The 12,588-nt window shown below is 58.9% G+C and overlaps 2 protein-coding genes across 3 annotated transcripts in view; one reads left to right on the top strand and one right to left on the bottom strand.

The window, feature by feature from the left end:
* The window catches only part of ITGA10 (integrin subunit alpha 10), a 34,733-nt gene extending 28,354 nt beyond the window's left edge, over positions 1 to 6,379 (top strand). The window contains exons 18-30 of the mRNA XM_059718038.1: positions 227 to 337; positions 523 to 608; positions 1,660 to 1,801; positions 2,245 to 2,337; positions 2,613 to 2,689; positions 3,053 to 3,142; positions 3,451 to 3,535; positions 3,738 to 3,851; positions 3,944 to 4,021; positions 4,166 to 4,279; positions 4,620 to 4,715; positions 5,131 to 5,244; positions 5,882 to 6,379. Coding sequence (XP_059574021.1) covers positions 227 to 337; positions 523 to 608; positions 1,660 to 1,801; positions 2,245 to 2,337; positions 2,613 to 2,689; positions 3,053 to 3,142; positions 3,451 to 3,535; positions 3,738 to 3,851; positions 3,944 to 4,021; positions 4,166 to 4,279; positions 4,620 to 4,715; positions 5,131 to 5,244; positions 5,882 to 5,938 — 1,257 coding nt within the window. The 3' untranslated portion in view covers positions 5,939 to 6,379. The remainder of the gene's footprint in view (positions 1 to 226; positions 338 to 522; positions 609 to 1,659; positions 1,802 to 2,244; positions 2,338 to 2,612; positions 2,690 to 3,052; positions 3,143 to 3,450; positions 3,536 to 3,737; positions 3,852 to 3,943; positions 4,022 to 4,165; positions 4,280 to 4,619; positions 4,716 to 5,130; positions 5,245 to 5,881) is intronic.
* Positions 6,380 to 7,877: 1,498 nt separating this feature from the next.
* RNF115 (ring finger protein 115) overlaps positions 7,878 to 12,588 on the bottom strand; it is a 31,898-nt gene continuing 27,187 nt past the window's right edge. For both annotated transcript variants that reach the window (XM_059718043.1, XM_006266455.4), the window contains 3 exons: positions 12,182 to 12,275; positions 9,883 to 9,998; positions 7,878 to 9,298 (listed from right to left, as the gene is read on the bottom strand). In XM_059718043.1, coding sequence (XP_059574026.1) covers positions 9,167 to 9,298; positions 9,883 to 9,998; positions 12,182 to 12,275 — 342 coding nt within the window. In that variant the 3' untranslated portion in view covers positions 7,878 to 9,166. The remainder of the gene's footprint in view (positions 9,299 to 9,882; positions 9,999 to 12,181; positions 12,276 to 12,588) is intronic.

Below are 12,588 nucleotides of genomic sequence, written 5' to 3'. Positions count from 1 at the left end.
CGCTGCTGGATCCCGAGGGTCCCCCCCCCAGCCTGGATACCACCCACACCAGGTGGGTTAGGCATCAGCTCCCCCCGGTCCTCGGAGCCAGCCAGGGCCTGCACCTGAGGCTGGGGGAGAAGGCGGCACCGTCCTGCTACCCTGCCCCTGGGGAGACCCCGATCCCCCAAGCCCCCTCCAGATCAAGGGCCTTTGCCCCAGCTGTCCCGGCCCTTCTTGTCCGCAGGACACAACCGACTACCTGCGCCCCGTCAGCCTCACGGTCAAGTTCGAGCTGCTGGATGCCGAGGGGGCGCCTGTGCTGGATGAGAGCTCGCCCACCACCCTCCGCAAGCTGGTGAGTGTCTGGCTGGCACTGGAGGGGGCGGTTGGGGGTGGGGTGGCAGCAACTTCTGGAAGCGACATCTCCCTGCCAGCTCAGGGTGAAGAGGGGAGGGATCCAGATGTGCTGCCAGATGTGCTGCTCCTCTAGGGAGCCCAGTGCTGGGGGACGGGCTAACGCAGCCCCATCGCCTGCCCCAGGTGCCTTTCTTCAAAGACTGCGGGGAGGACAACGAGTGCGTCACAGACCTGATGCTCCAAGCCAGCATGGACATCGCCGGCTCCAGGTGCGCTGGGCGTGGGGGCACGGGGCTCAGGCCCAGCCCTGCCCGGCGACTGCCCCAGTGGAGCTGGGCAAGACCAGAGGGTGGGAGGCGGAGGGGTTAGAAGTGTGCAAGTACTACATGGCACACGTGTGTGTGCATACACGTGTATGTGTGTGTGCATGTGTATGTGTGTAGATGTGTGTGTATGCATGCATGTGTGTGTGCATTTGCTTATGCATGTGTGTGTGTTTGTGTGCATGCACATGTACATGCACGTATGTGCCTCTGTGTGTGTGTGCGTGTGTGTGTGTGTGTGTGTGTGTGCCCCTCTTCAGAGCTGGGCAAGGCAGGGTGTGGGGGAAGAGGGGTTGGAAGCTTGCGTGTACTACATAGCTTGTATGCATATGTGTGGGTTGTGTGTATTTTTTTAGAGTTGGGCAGTGCCAGGGGGATGTTGCAAGCACTACACAGCATGTGTTTGGGTGTATATGTGTGTTTGCGCACATCTATATGTGTAAGTTGTGTGTCCTCCCCTTCAGAGCTGGGCAAGGCCAGGAGCAGGGTGGATGGGTTTGGAAGGCTGCAAGTGGTACATGGCGTGTGTGTGTGTGTGTGTGTGTGTGTGTGTGTGTGTGTGTGCGCGCGCGCGCATGCACGCCCGCGTGCACACACGGGCACATGCATGCATGTGTGTGTGTGTGTGGGGGGGAGTTGTGTGTACTACCCTACAGAGCTAGGCAGTGCCAGGGGGATGTTGCAAGCACTTGTACAGCATGTGTGTGTGTACATATGTGTTTGTGCCCATACAAGTGTCCTCCAGCTCAGAGCTGGGCAGTGCCCTGGGGAGCTCTTGCAAGTGTGCACGTGTGACACAACCCAGTCCTTTGCCGCCCCCTCATGCCCACTCCGTGCCTTGCCGTATGCGCAGACCCCTGTGGCCTGAACCCACCTGGGCAGCTCAGGCCAAGCCCAGGGGGTGGCTCAAAGCCCTGGCCTGGGCACAGGGCAGGGGGGATGGGGACGGGGCCCCTCTTGGCCGTGCCCTGGAGCTGTCCTGTCCTGGGGACTGCAGGCAGGAGCCGTACATCGTGCGCAGGGGCCGGCGCAAGGTGCTGGTGGACGCAACGCTGGAGAACAAGCAGGAGAACGCCTACAACGCCAGCCTGGCCCTCGCCTTCTCCACCAACCTCCACTTCTCCAGCCTGGCGCTCAAGGCAGGTCCTCCCCGGGAGCTGGGGGGAGCCAGGGAAAGCCCTGGGCTCTACGGGGCTCTACAGACCTGCCTGCCCAGTCTGGAGCTGGGAGCGCTGGTCTGTGCAGTGCTGCATGAGCCCCATATGGTGCTGGGAGGCCCTGCAGGGCTGTATGAGCCCCCTGGCCTGCTCCAGAGCTGGACGTGCTGGCCCATAGGGTGCTGTATGGGCCCTGCAGCCCGTTCTGGCTCTCAGAGCTGGTCCTTTGAGCCCTATATGGCCTCTCAGGCCTAGTGCACTGGTCCATATAGTCCTATATGGCCCTCCTGGGACCCAACCCCCACCCTGGCACACCAGGGAGCTCCAGCAGCCTCTCCCCAGGGGTAGCAGGGTCATGGCCCCCAGACCCCTCCTCCCCTCAGTGGAGGCTGTCAGGGCCCTGACCCCCACCCCGTTCTCCGCAGGGGGATGCCCCCCCCAAGGTGGAGTGCACGGCCCCCGCGCCCCACGCCCGCGTCTGCGCCGTCAGCTACCCTGTCTTCCGCGCCCTGGCCAAGGTGAGTGGGGGGCAAGACCGTGACACCCCACTGTGCCCCACAGCCCCACTTAGCTAATGACCCCGGCCTGGTCCAACACCCCCCCCCCCCCCCCATCCTGAGCTCATAAAGGGCCCCAAGCCTGCCCAATCCTGTGTGTAGGGGGGGGCAGCTTCCTGAACCCCTGATTTTGGCCCCTCTGCACCTGCCACAGAGTGTGGCTACCCTCCCCGCCCCGCAGGCAGCTGCGTTGGGAGGGGTCTGCAGGCCCCCCCACTCAGCGCTGCTGCCCCCAGGTCGCCTTCATCCTCGAGTTCGAGTTCAGCTGCTCCTCCCTGCTCAACCGGGCCCAGGTGAAGCTTGTGGCTGGCAGGTAAGTGCTGTGGCACCCCCACAATCTCCCCCCCCCACCAAAATGACCAGGGGTACCCCCAACCCCACTCCCCCCCACCGCAGCGGGGACCCTGGGGCACTCTGAGTGTGGCCCAGGCAGCGAGCCCTGAGCCCCAGCGCTGGGAGGCCCAGCTCTGCCACTGATTCCCGGTGGGCCTTGTCTATGTCACTTAACTGCACTGTGCCTCAGTGTCCCCATCTGCAGCAGTGGGCTGGCATCAAAGGGGAGTGGAGACTGGGCCCACCCTGGGGCCAACTCGGGGCAGGGGCTGGGAAGGTGGTGGGGGGCTGCCAGCCTCCCCCTCCCCAAGAGCCCTGTGCTTTGACCAGCTTTTCCCACCAGTGACAGCCTGGAAGCGAACGAGACCCTGCGGGACAACACGGCCGAGCTCTTTGCCTACGTCCGCTACGAGCCCGACCTCTTCCTGTCCAGGTGAGAGCCCAGGGTGGGAGCAGGGGCGGGGCGAAGGGCAGAGCAGGGGTGCAAGGTGCTGGACGCCTCTTTGCACAGGTATAACAAATCCAGTATAAACCAGTTTGCAGCTGGGCATGGCCTGGGCTTCACAAGGTGGTGGGGCTGTGGCTCCTAGAAGGCTGTGGCTCCTGTCCCACCCCCCAAACCTGGTGGGGGGGGACTTGCCCCTACACCCGCTCTCTTGCCCCCGTCTCCAGCCCAGCTTTGGGCTGGGCAGTGGGGCCGGGCTCTGGGCCAAGGACTGATGACTCTGCTCTGCCTGGCAGCGAGGCCGCCCTGACGCGCTACGAGGTGCACCTGGGGAGCCCCTTCCCCAACGGCATCGGGCCTGAGTTCCAGACCACCGTGAAGGTAACCGCCTCAGCCAGGCAGAAGGGGACGAGGTGGGGCTCTCAGGGCCGGGGTGCATGGCGCTGCACACCCAGGCTTAGCCCCAGACGGTGCAGTCAGAGCTCCCGCTCCCTCCTAGAGCCCGAGCATCCGCTGGGCAAGGCGGGAAGGTGGGCAGCTGCCCCTAGCCCCATGCACTAGCCTTGTCCCGCTCTCCTGGCAGGTGCAGAACCTGGGCTGCTACCCCGTCAGCGGCCTGGCCCTCCGCATGGCCCTGCCAGCTGCAGGATACCAGAGCCGCCCCTTCCTCTCCATCACGCACATCCTAGCCAACAACGTGAGTCCACAGGGGGCTGCATGCTCCTTCCCTGTGACCCCGAGTGGCCGCCAGCACTGGGCGCCCCGGCGCTGACCCACTGCTCCCCGCAGGTGACGTGCAGCCTGCAGAACGTGACAGCGGCCACAGCCCCACTGCACCCTGCCAATCTTGCCCACGAAGACAGGCTGGTGAGTGCCCCCTGTGCCAGGGACCCAGCAGGGACATGGGGCGTGGGTATGTGTGTGCACAGATACGTATGTATGCAGATATGTATGTATGTATGTGTGCGGGTGGCTTGGGGCACTCAGGCATCTCCCCTCCTTGCCCCGCAGAACTGCAGCAACACGTGGTGCCAGGCCGTGACGTGCGAGCTGGCGCCGCTGGAGAAGGGCGCCGAGGTCTCCGTGCAGCTGCTGCGTGTGATCCACAATGACTTCTTCCGGCGGGTGAGAGCCCAGCGGCAAGGAAGGGTCCAGGCTCGTAACCCCCGTAGCTGCCTTCTGCACAGCTGCATGGCTGGGGCAGGCTACAGGGACTGCTCCTAGCCCTGCAGGGATCTGGGGACCAGTCTTTGCCCTTCTGCACACGTTTCCTGTGCCCTGGCCTCCTCTAGCCAGGGCTCCATGGCTAGGCACAGCTCTCTGGGGACCAGCCTCTTCTGCAGCCTGCAGGACAACATGGCCAAGCTCTTTGGCCACGTCCACTGAGCCCACAACACCCCATGGCAGGGATCAGAGACCCAGCACCCACACCATGTGGATGTAAATCCTTCTGTCCCCTCCCCAGGCCAAGTTCAAGGCTGTGAAAATCGTCAGCATGTTTGCCCTGGTGGCCGAGGAGCGCAGCGTCCTTGTACTGGATGAATCAGTGCATCGATGGGAGGTAGGAGAGCTGGGCGGGTGGCCCCCCAAGCCTGCTGGAGCTGGGCACCGGGGCTGCATTGAACCCTGCCCTGCTGTGGCCCATGGCTGGCTGGGAAAAGGTGGGTCTTAGGGGCCACATCCTGCACCAGCATGTCCACTCCTTGCCATGGGGTGATTTACCCCGGAGCCGCATGTCTGTCACAGTGATGGGGGGCACGTTCGAGTCAGCTGCTTTCCAGCAGCTCTGCCCAGAGCAGGTGGCCTGTTAGGAGACCTGCCCCCACAGCCCGCTGCAGGCTTGATGTGCTGGTGAGGACCGAGCTGATGCCCCAGCGCTGGCCCCTGCAACCAAACCACCCACCTACATCTGCATACCAGCCTCAGCGCCTCCCTGTAGCTGTGCACTACTGAATGCCACCCCGGTCTCCCTGCAGACGGTCCTGGAGATCATCCAGCCCAAGCGCATCCCTGTCTCCTTGTGGATCCTCATCGGCAGCATCGTGGGGGGGCTCCTGCTCCTGGCGCTGATCATCTTCTGCCTGTGGAAGGTAGGAGGCCACTGGGCAGGCTCAGACCCTGGAGGGGAGACCCTCAGGCCCCGGGATCTCTCATCTCCAGCCCAAAGGGAGTCCTGCCCCGTTTCCTCTTATGCAAACCTTTGCCCTTAGCTTTTCTCCCCGCTCTGAAGTCACCAGGGAACGGGTCAGCAAGCAGGAAGGATGGGGCATTTCTGTTGGCAGCCGCAACCTCCCACGACTCAGGGAAACCGACCCCAGGACCCGGGCGCTCAGCAATAGTGCTGGGCACAGACACGCAGCAGTCAGGCTTAGCACAGCCCCTCACCACCTTCCCAGCCCTTGCCCCCAGCTGGCACCGTGGCAGTCCCAGTCTCCACCTCCCTTTGGTGCCAGCCCATTGCTGCAGATGGCCACACTGAGGCACAGTGTGGTTAACTGACACGGGCATTGGGCAAGGCCCATCAGGAGTCAGTGGCAGAGCTGGGTCTCCCAGCACCAGGGCTCAGGCCTCAATGCCTGGGCTTAGCATGACCCTTGCATGCTGGGCACTCCTGGTCTTCAGGGTGGGGGCGATTCTAGCTCCCTCGTTTCATCCCTCCTGGGCCCTGACTCAGTTTTCTGGCGGGAGCTCAGGGCCAGGCCGTGACCAGCCGTTTCCTCCCCCCAGCTCGGCTTCTTCGCTCACAAGAAGCCCCAGGAGGAGGAGGAGAAGGAGGAGCAGTGACCACAGCTCCCGGTGACAGACTCTCCACTGCCGCCTGCCAGCCCCAGGGACAGCCAAGGGCAGATGTGCCACTGCCTCGGCCACCCAGCTCTGCCCAAGGCCCACAGCCCCTTGGACTCCTGCTGCCCCTGGGGCTGGACCTGTCCCTGCTGGGGCTCACCCCTTCCACCCGGGACCTAGGGGTGCCAGGACGGGGCTCTTCCCCCCAGCAGTGCCCCCAAGCTACATCCAGCTGGGCGAGAGCCTCGAATGTGGTGCCAATCAGTGGGAAGCCAGCTCAGGGCACACACCGGGACTCTAGAGAAGCCTCTCGCCCACCCACCCAGGCCCCCGCTGCAGCACAGACATGAGGAAGCCAGTCAGCCCTCGCTCACGGCCCTGTGCACAGGGTGGAGATGGACCAGGCCTGGCCGAGGATCCGCAATAAAAGCCTGCAGCGTGGCTGCCCCGACCTTTGCTGATGCCAGCGCCGGGGGGAGGAGGATGGGGACAAGGCTCAGTCCCACTGACAGCATCTGTGGCTTTTCAGGAGTGGGGCAGAGAGTGAGGCATGGGGTGGGGGGAACGGAAATCCCTGGGATCCCTATGGCATCAGCGCCTGCTCCCTTCCTGTCAGGAACAGCTGACCAGCCTCAGCAAGGGGGAATGGGTGCAGCTACAGCTCAGAAAAGGGTGGCACTCAGCCCACCATGGAGGGGTCCGGGGTGGGAACTGCTCACCCCCTCCTACACGTAGGCTCCTGCTTCAGCCACAGGCCCGTGGACCCAGCACTGCAGTTTTGTCACTCCTGTACTGGCCCGGGGCAGGTACATCAGTGCCTGCTCGAGCCCCATGTGGGGCAGGGAGCAGGGTAGAAGCCCAGAGCTCACGGTTGCCCCACTTACCCCTCCCCAAGGCATCCTCAGTCCCTATGAAAAGCCAGAAGCCTGCCTGTTGCAACCAACAGCCCCATTGATTTCTGCAGCATTAGAGCGGACGCACAAACTCAGGGCTTTATTGCCAAGCGAGCGATGTAGCGAGCTGTGCTCAGAAGAGCCGGGGACAAAGATCTGAGGCCATACTGGATGGGTATCTGGCGAGGGCAAGCAGCCCCGTCTTGCCTTGTGGCCTGAGAATTGGTTTTAGCTCGACTTGGATTTAACAGCTGACCATTTTCAGAGGGCAAGGAGTGGGGGAGCTGGGATACGAGAGCTGCTAATCCACAGGTAAGAGAATGCCCCAAAGCCAGGGCCTGAAGCAAACTGACCAGCCCTAGTCCCATGCCCACATGTGGAAGGGGCTGGGATGGTGCAGGCACAGAGCTGGCTAGAGCCCAAACAGGAGGCTCCCACCGCTTCCTCCTACCACCACACCCCTCGCGGCTGCAGCCCAGAGCACAGGGAGGCTTGGGCAGTGCCAAGCAATGGTATGCCCCAGCCCAGCTGGGCCGGGGCTGCTGCAGGAATTTCAGTTGTGACCATGTAGCAGCATTAGCGCCCTCTGCTTCCACCTGGAAGAGAGGAGCATTTGCTCAAGTCCACAGCTGCGTGGGTCTGAATGTGGCTCGGACAGACACCAGGGTCCCCCCTCCCAAAATCTGATCCAGTCCAGGAGGACGCTTCCACTATCTTCCCCTGGCTTTGGATCAAGCATTTTTTTAAAGAGCAAAAGCTGCTGGAAATGAGAATGTACATGATATATGAGAAATGTGGTAAGAGCAGTTTTTACATTTACTGGACAAAAGGGAACAGAACAGGCTTCGGCACTGCTGCTACTCAGTGACTTGCTACAAGGAAAGAGCTTTTTTACCCATTTCAAAACCAAGGTGTGTACCATACGTGAGACAATATGGTCACGTAAAAGACCCATGCAGCTGGTTTAACATGGGAGCTCCCCCAGAGCTCCTGACACACCCCCTACCCCTGTGACTTGGCTCTGACAACCTTCTCAACAGCCGGGCTTCTTTATAAAGGCCTTTATTTGACTTTAGAGCAAACGAAACACTAATTTAAACCAGGTGTACGTGGTACACCATTACAGCAATGACATGGCGACAAGTTGGAGACGCAATCTCCCCTCTCCTCCTTCCTCCTGATCCGCCAACCGAACGCCACCACGGGCGGGCTGGTGGGAGTGCGAAGCCAAGGCATGATTTGGACGATAAAAAAAAAAAAAAGACAACAAACCGAGAGCCCAGAACAGGGAGGCGACGTTAGACATGGGCGATTAAAAAAAGAAAAAAAAAAAAAAGACCCCAGGAGCTTCTTCATGTTCCCAAACTCAGAGAATTATTTCATGTTAAACACTGGAAGAATCGGCCAGGGAAATGGCCAGGCGCGGTTGCCGCTGTGTACCTGTCAAGGGCCTCGCTGTGGTCCACACGATACAAGCAAGACAAACTGCTGCTGGGGTGAGGAACCCAAAGAACAAACCACACATACCGCCACCACCATGCGTCCAGGTTTGGAGACACCTGGGGACATCGGCTGGAGACATCAGGTCATGAGACAAAGACAAAGTGTTCCACCCACCGCTCTGGACTGCATCTCCTCTGCCCTCGCCCCCCCTGCGCCTTGCGCGTCCCCGCACCAGATCTGGAGAGATTTGACAGCACTGTTAGCCCCTCCCCTCTTGCGCTCTCCCTTGAGAGGTCAAGGGTGGGACGTACATCACATTACCTTCGTTAGAGAGAAAAGGGAAAGGTCAATGGATTCAGCTGCACCCACTGCTCTGGGAAAAGCTGGGAATGGAGGGGGCAAGGGAGACCTGTCAAAATCCTCTCTGCCCCCTTGCCCTTGTCCGACTGAACAGGCAGAGGCCCTTTGTGCTCCCAGCTCTGGGCTTGCAAACACTGAGGACGTCCATCTAAACAGATGAAGCTGTGACACAGATGTGAGGGTCCCCTTGGTCGGGTAGGGATGGACTCCCCCCCCTTCCCTGCTCTGAAAGACCCATGTGGGTCAAAGGTTTCACAAGTAGGAAGGAAAAAAAATCAAAGTCAAATCACTCCAAGACTCTGCATTTAGGACTAAACGAGGTGGTTCAGGTGGAGATGGGTGTTTGCTCAGAGACGCTAGCTTACAGGGCAGGAAGAGGCAGCACTCAGGGCCGTGCTATCGGGGCAGCTTCCCTCCCCTGCCCTAGATTTCCTGCTACAGGTTTGTTTTTTTTCCTCCCTCTCCTTGGTGGCTGGTTGCTTCGCGCTATCATACAATATACATGGGGGGCAGGACCGCTCCGCGCGGAGCCTCAGAATGTCCATCGGTCGTGCAGCTGGTTGTCGCTGCTAAAGCTGTTGCTGGCCGAGGCCTCGGGGTTCTGTGCTTGCCGCGTGGAGTCCTCGCCGTTCAGGCTCTTCCGGCACACGGGACACGTGTCGTGCTGCAGAGACACGCGGTGGGACAGGGGGTCACGGCTAACACCCGCCCAGGATAGGCAGCACGGTTGCATTCATTCCCTTTTGCTACTGCTGGGATCTAGCTGCCTCCCCTCTGGTCTCTAGATCTGATTGAGTTAGTCTATCAGGTGCGTATCTACTCTGCTTAACCTTCTTAGCACTGCCACGCTGTGTCACGTGGTAGCTGGGAGGAAGGAAGAATCCATATCGTTATCAGAGAATCAAGTGGCGTAAATGAAAAGCAAATCAGCCTCTAGAGAAGGGCGGGTCAACCTGCACACCTAGCTCAGCTGGGGGCACTGTCAGTAGAGGCCTCGGCCCCCAACAGCCAGCTGCAGCAGTGCTAGAGCTTTGGTTACTACGTGGAGTGGTGGGATTCGAACAGGCAACCTCAAGAAAACACTAGTGGCTCAAGCCACCAGCTCTGTTCGGTTTAGGACAGGCTCTCAGCAGCACCACGGTCCCTGGGGCAAGATCCAGGGGAAGGGTGGAGGTGAGGCATCCCCCACTCTGGCCAGGGGACAGGCACCACTAGCACAGCGCATCACCCACCCACGAGGGCCCTTACCAGCTCTAGCCATGGCACGATGCAGTTGCTGTGGAAGAAATGGTTGCAGGGTAACTGCCGGACCTGCTCTGCTACTGTGTAGTCTTCTTTACACACCGGGCACTCCAGACCCGTATCTGTGGGGTGAAGGGGAGTGGTTAGCAGCGTGAATAGGACAGTGGCTCGCCTTAATCCACCCCAGAAACCCTCCCCCGTAACAGGATATAAACAGGCACAGTCACCACATATAGATCTCCACTGCTCTCGCCCTGGGGTGAATCTAAGTGTAACATCAGCAGGGCTGTATTGGGCAAGATGAATGGTCCATCTATCCTGGTAACCCGTCTCCAACAGTGGTGGTAGTAGATGGTTTAGAGGGAAAGCATCGGCCTGGGTACAACCTCCAGCCCCCGGGGCTTGTGCGCAGGGCTGGATGGTTGAGCACCACTAATCTAGAGTGATTTATCCCCTGCGATACACTCCCGGCATCCACCATCATTGGGGTAGGGGCATCCTAGAGAGATGCTGAAAGGATGACCTAGGTGAGGCTTCAGCCTACAAAAGCTTGCACTCTCTCTCTCTCTCTCTTATTTAGTTAGCTTGTAAAGGACGAGGCCTCGACCTGGGACCTCTTGGGCATATATTAACAACCTTTACAGACACAGTTGGCCACACTGATCCCTCTGCTTTCCCTGTGGCAGGTTCAGGTCTGATGTCTTGTGTTGTGTCAGGGTGCACAACAGTTTTACTAAGAGGTTAGATCACAGGTTTGTCCGGGATGGTTTAGACCAGGCTGATCCTGCCTCAGGCAAGAGGTTGGACTAGATGTGACCTCTGGAAGTCCCCTCCAGCCCCGCGTCTCTCTGACTCAATGACTCTATGATACCCTGCTGACCTGAATACAGGGTAGCTAACAGGTAGGGTGGCTTTGCCCAGAGCAGGAAATGCTGAATTCTGATTGTGCCGGTGGTTTTAACTTCCTTCTGGATTGCACCTTTAAAGGCATAACAAGGAGACACTTTTCTCCACAGAGTGCTCTCTCCAGCACCGGGGGATAATTCATCATCATTCGTAAAGGGATACAGGACGTCAGCCCTGTGCCCACTTAACATGTGCGCGCGCGCGCACACACACACATACACACACACACAAGCCAAATTAAGAGCAGAAGTGAAGGAGGAAGCCACTGGAGCCCCCAGGATATTTAACCAGGTGGAAGATAATTACCCAGCTTGGAATCCAGCCAGGACAGAAGGACTCAGCCTTAGAGATCTATTAATGAGATCTCTCTTATAGCACGCATGCACACACGCAAATGCACACGCAAGGCAAGGCCTGACACCCACAGTAGACCCACATTCAGCTTCGGGTTTGCATATAAAAAGAATGCAATGAAAATAGATACCATGGAAACAGCTTTTCTAAATTAACCTGCCTGTCTGTCTGAATGGAGTTGGTCTGGGTTCCCGGAAGCGCGGAGGCTTTGTGCAAACAAGGAATCCTGACAGTGACCCAGCACCAGGCGCCTCTGCAAACAGCCCTAAGAAAACCCCCCTCTTTCCCGAGTTACTTTGGAAACTTTCAGCACCCGTGAAGTACCCACAAGCCTTTGCTGCTGGTTATGTCAGGGGAACCCATGCTCTTTACCGTGACATTTTCAGAAGGATTGAGGAGCACTTCAGAGCTGGATTTACCAGCCCCACCTAGGAGCTGACACAAAAGGCAACGCCTGATGAGCAAAGCCCAATGTGGAGCCTGTCATTCCCCAATGGAGCCAGGATTTAAAAATCAAAGCAGACAGAGCCTCGGTGAGTCAACAGACTGGAAAAATACAGGGGTCTGAACTGACCACAGCCACTGGGGCTGCCATGGAGTGAGAGCAACTGGGAGACTGAAGGCAGCAGCAGGTCTGGAGTCGTCAGCACAGCTTGGTGCCGGCATCTCCTGGGCCAAAACTCTCGAGTCTCTATAGACTGAGCTAAGTCAGCAACTCGTTGAGATGGGAGCTGTATCGGGCTCCCCTCCTCCTCTCCTGTTCTAACAGACTGTCCATTAGAGCGGTCACAAGACACCATGAACCGCTGGATCTCACACACACACACACACACACACACACACACACACTGGGGAGTAGCAGTCCATGGTCGTGGTGGAGAGAAAGATGCTAAATCATGAATGGCGAGACTAGGAAAGCTTAGATCAACTAGCCACAGAGGCCCAAGGCAGTAGCAACCAGTTATCACTGGGATGTTCTGGTGTGGCAAAGGGATATTTAGCAGGAGGGCAGAGAAGGAAAGAGCTGAAGTTGGCTTTAACCCACCAACTTGTTCCTGAGTTACTGTCACAGTCGGGAGGGAAGATATCTTCTCCTTGTCAGCAGGAGGTGGTCCAGTGTTTTCCAACTGCCCCAAGAGCTGGTCAGGGAGAAAAACAAAACAAAACACGCTGCACTTAGACAGAACATAAGCCAGTTCTCTCTTGGAAAGCATCTTTCAAGTAAGGCCTGACCCTGAATGCAGCAGCATCCCCGAATACACCGATTCTAAGCTAGGGAGCCATGAGATTCTTTCAAGGGTGCTGCTGGAGGCTGCTCAATTATTACCACTCTTAGGGGTCCGAATACCTCTGTGAGATTCCTGATCTAAACCCAGACATTTCAAATGGGAATCCAGAGCCCTGCCCTCCTATGGGCTCACCCAGTTCTCTGCAGCAGAAGAATCACTCTTA

This window comes from Alligator mississippiensis, chromosome 15, assembly GCF_030867095.1.
Source record: "Alligator mississippiensis isolate rAllMis1 chromosome 15, rAllMis1, whole genome shotgun sequence".
Lineage (NCBI taxonomy): Eukaryota > Metazoa > Chordata > Crocodylia > Alligatoridae > Alligator > Alligator mississippiensis.
Note: the sequence above shows the minus strand (reverse complement) of the source record. Positions and strands in the feature narration are given on the sequence as shown.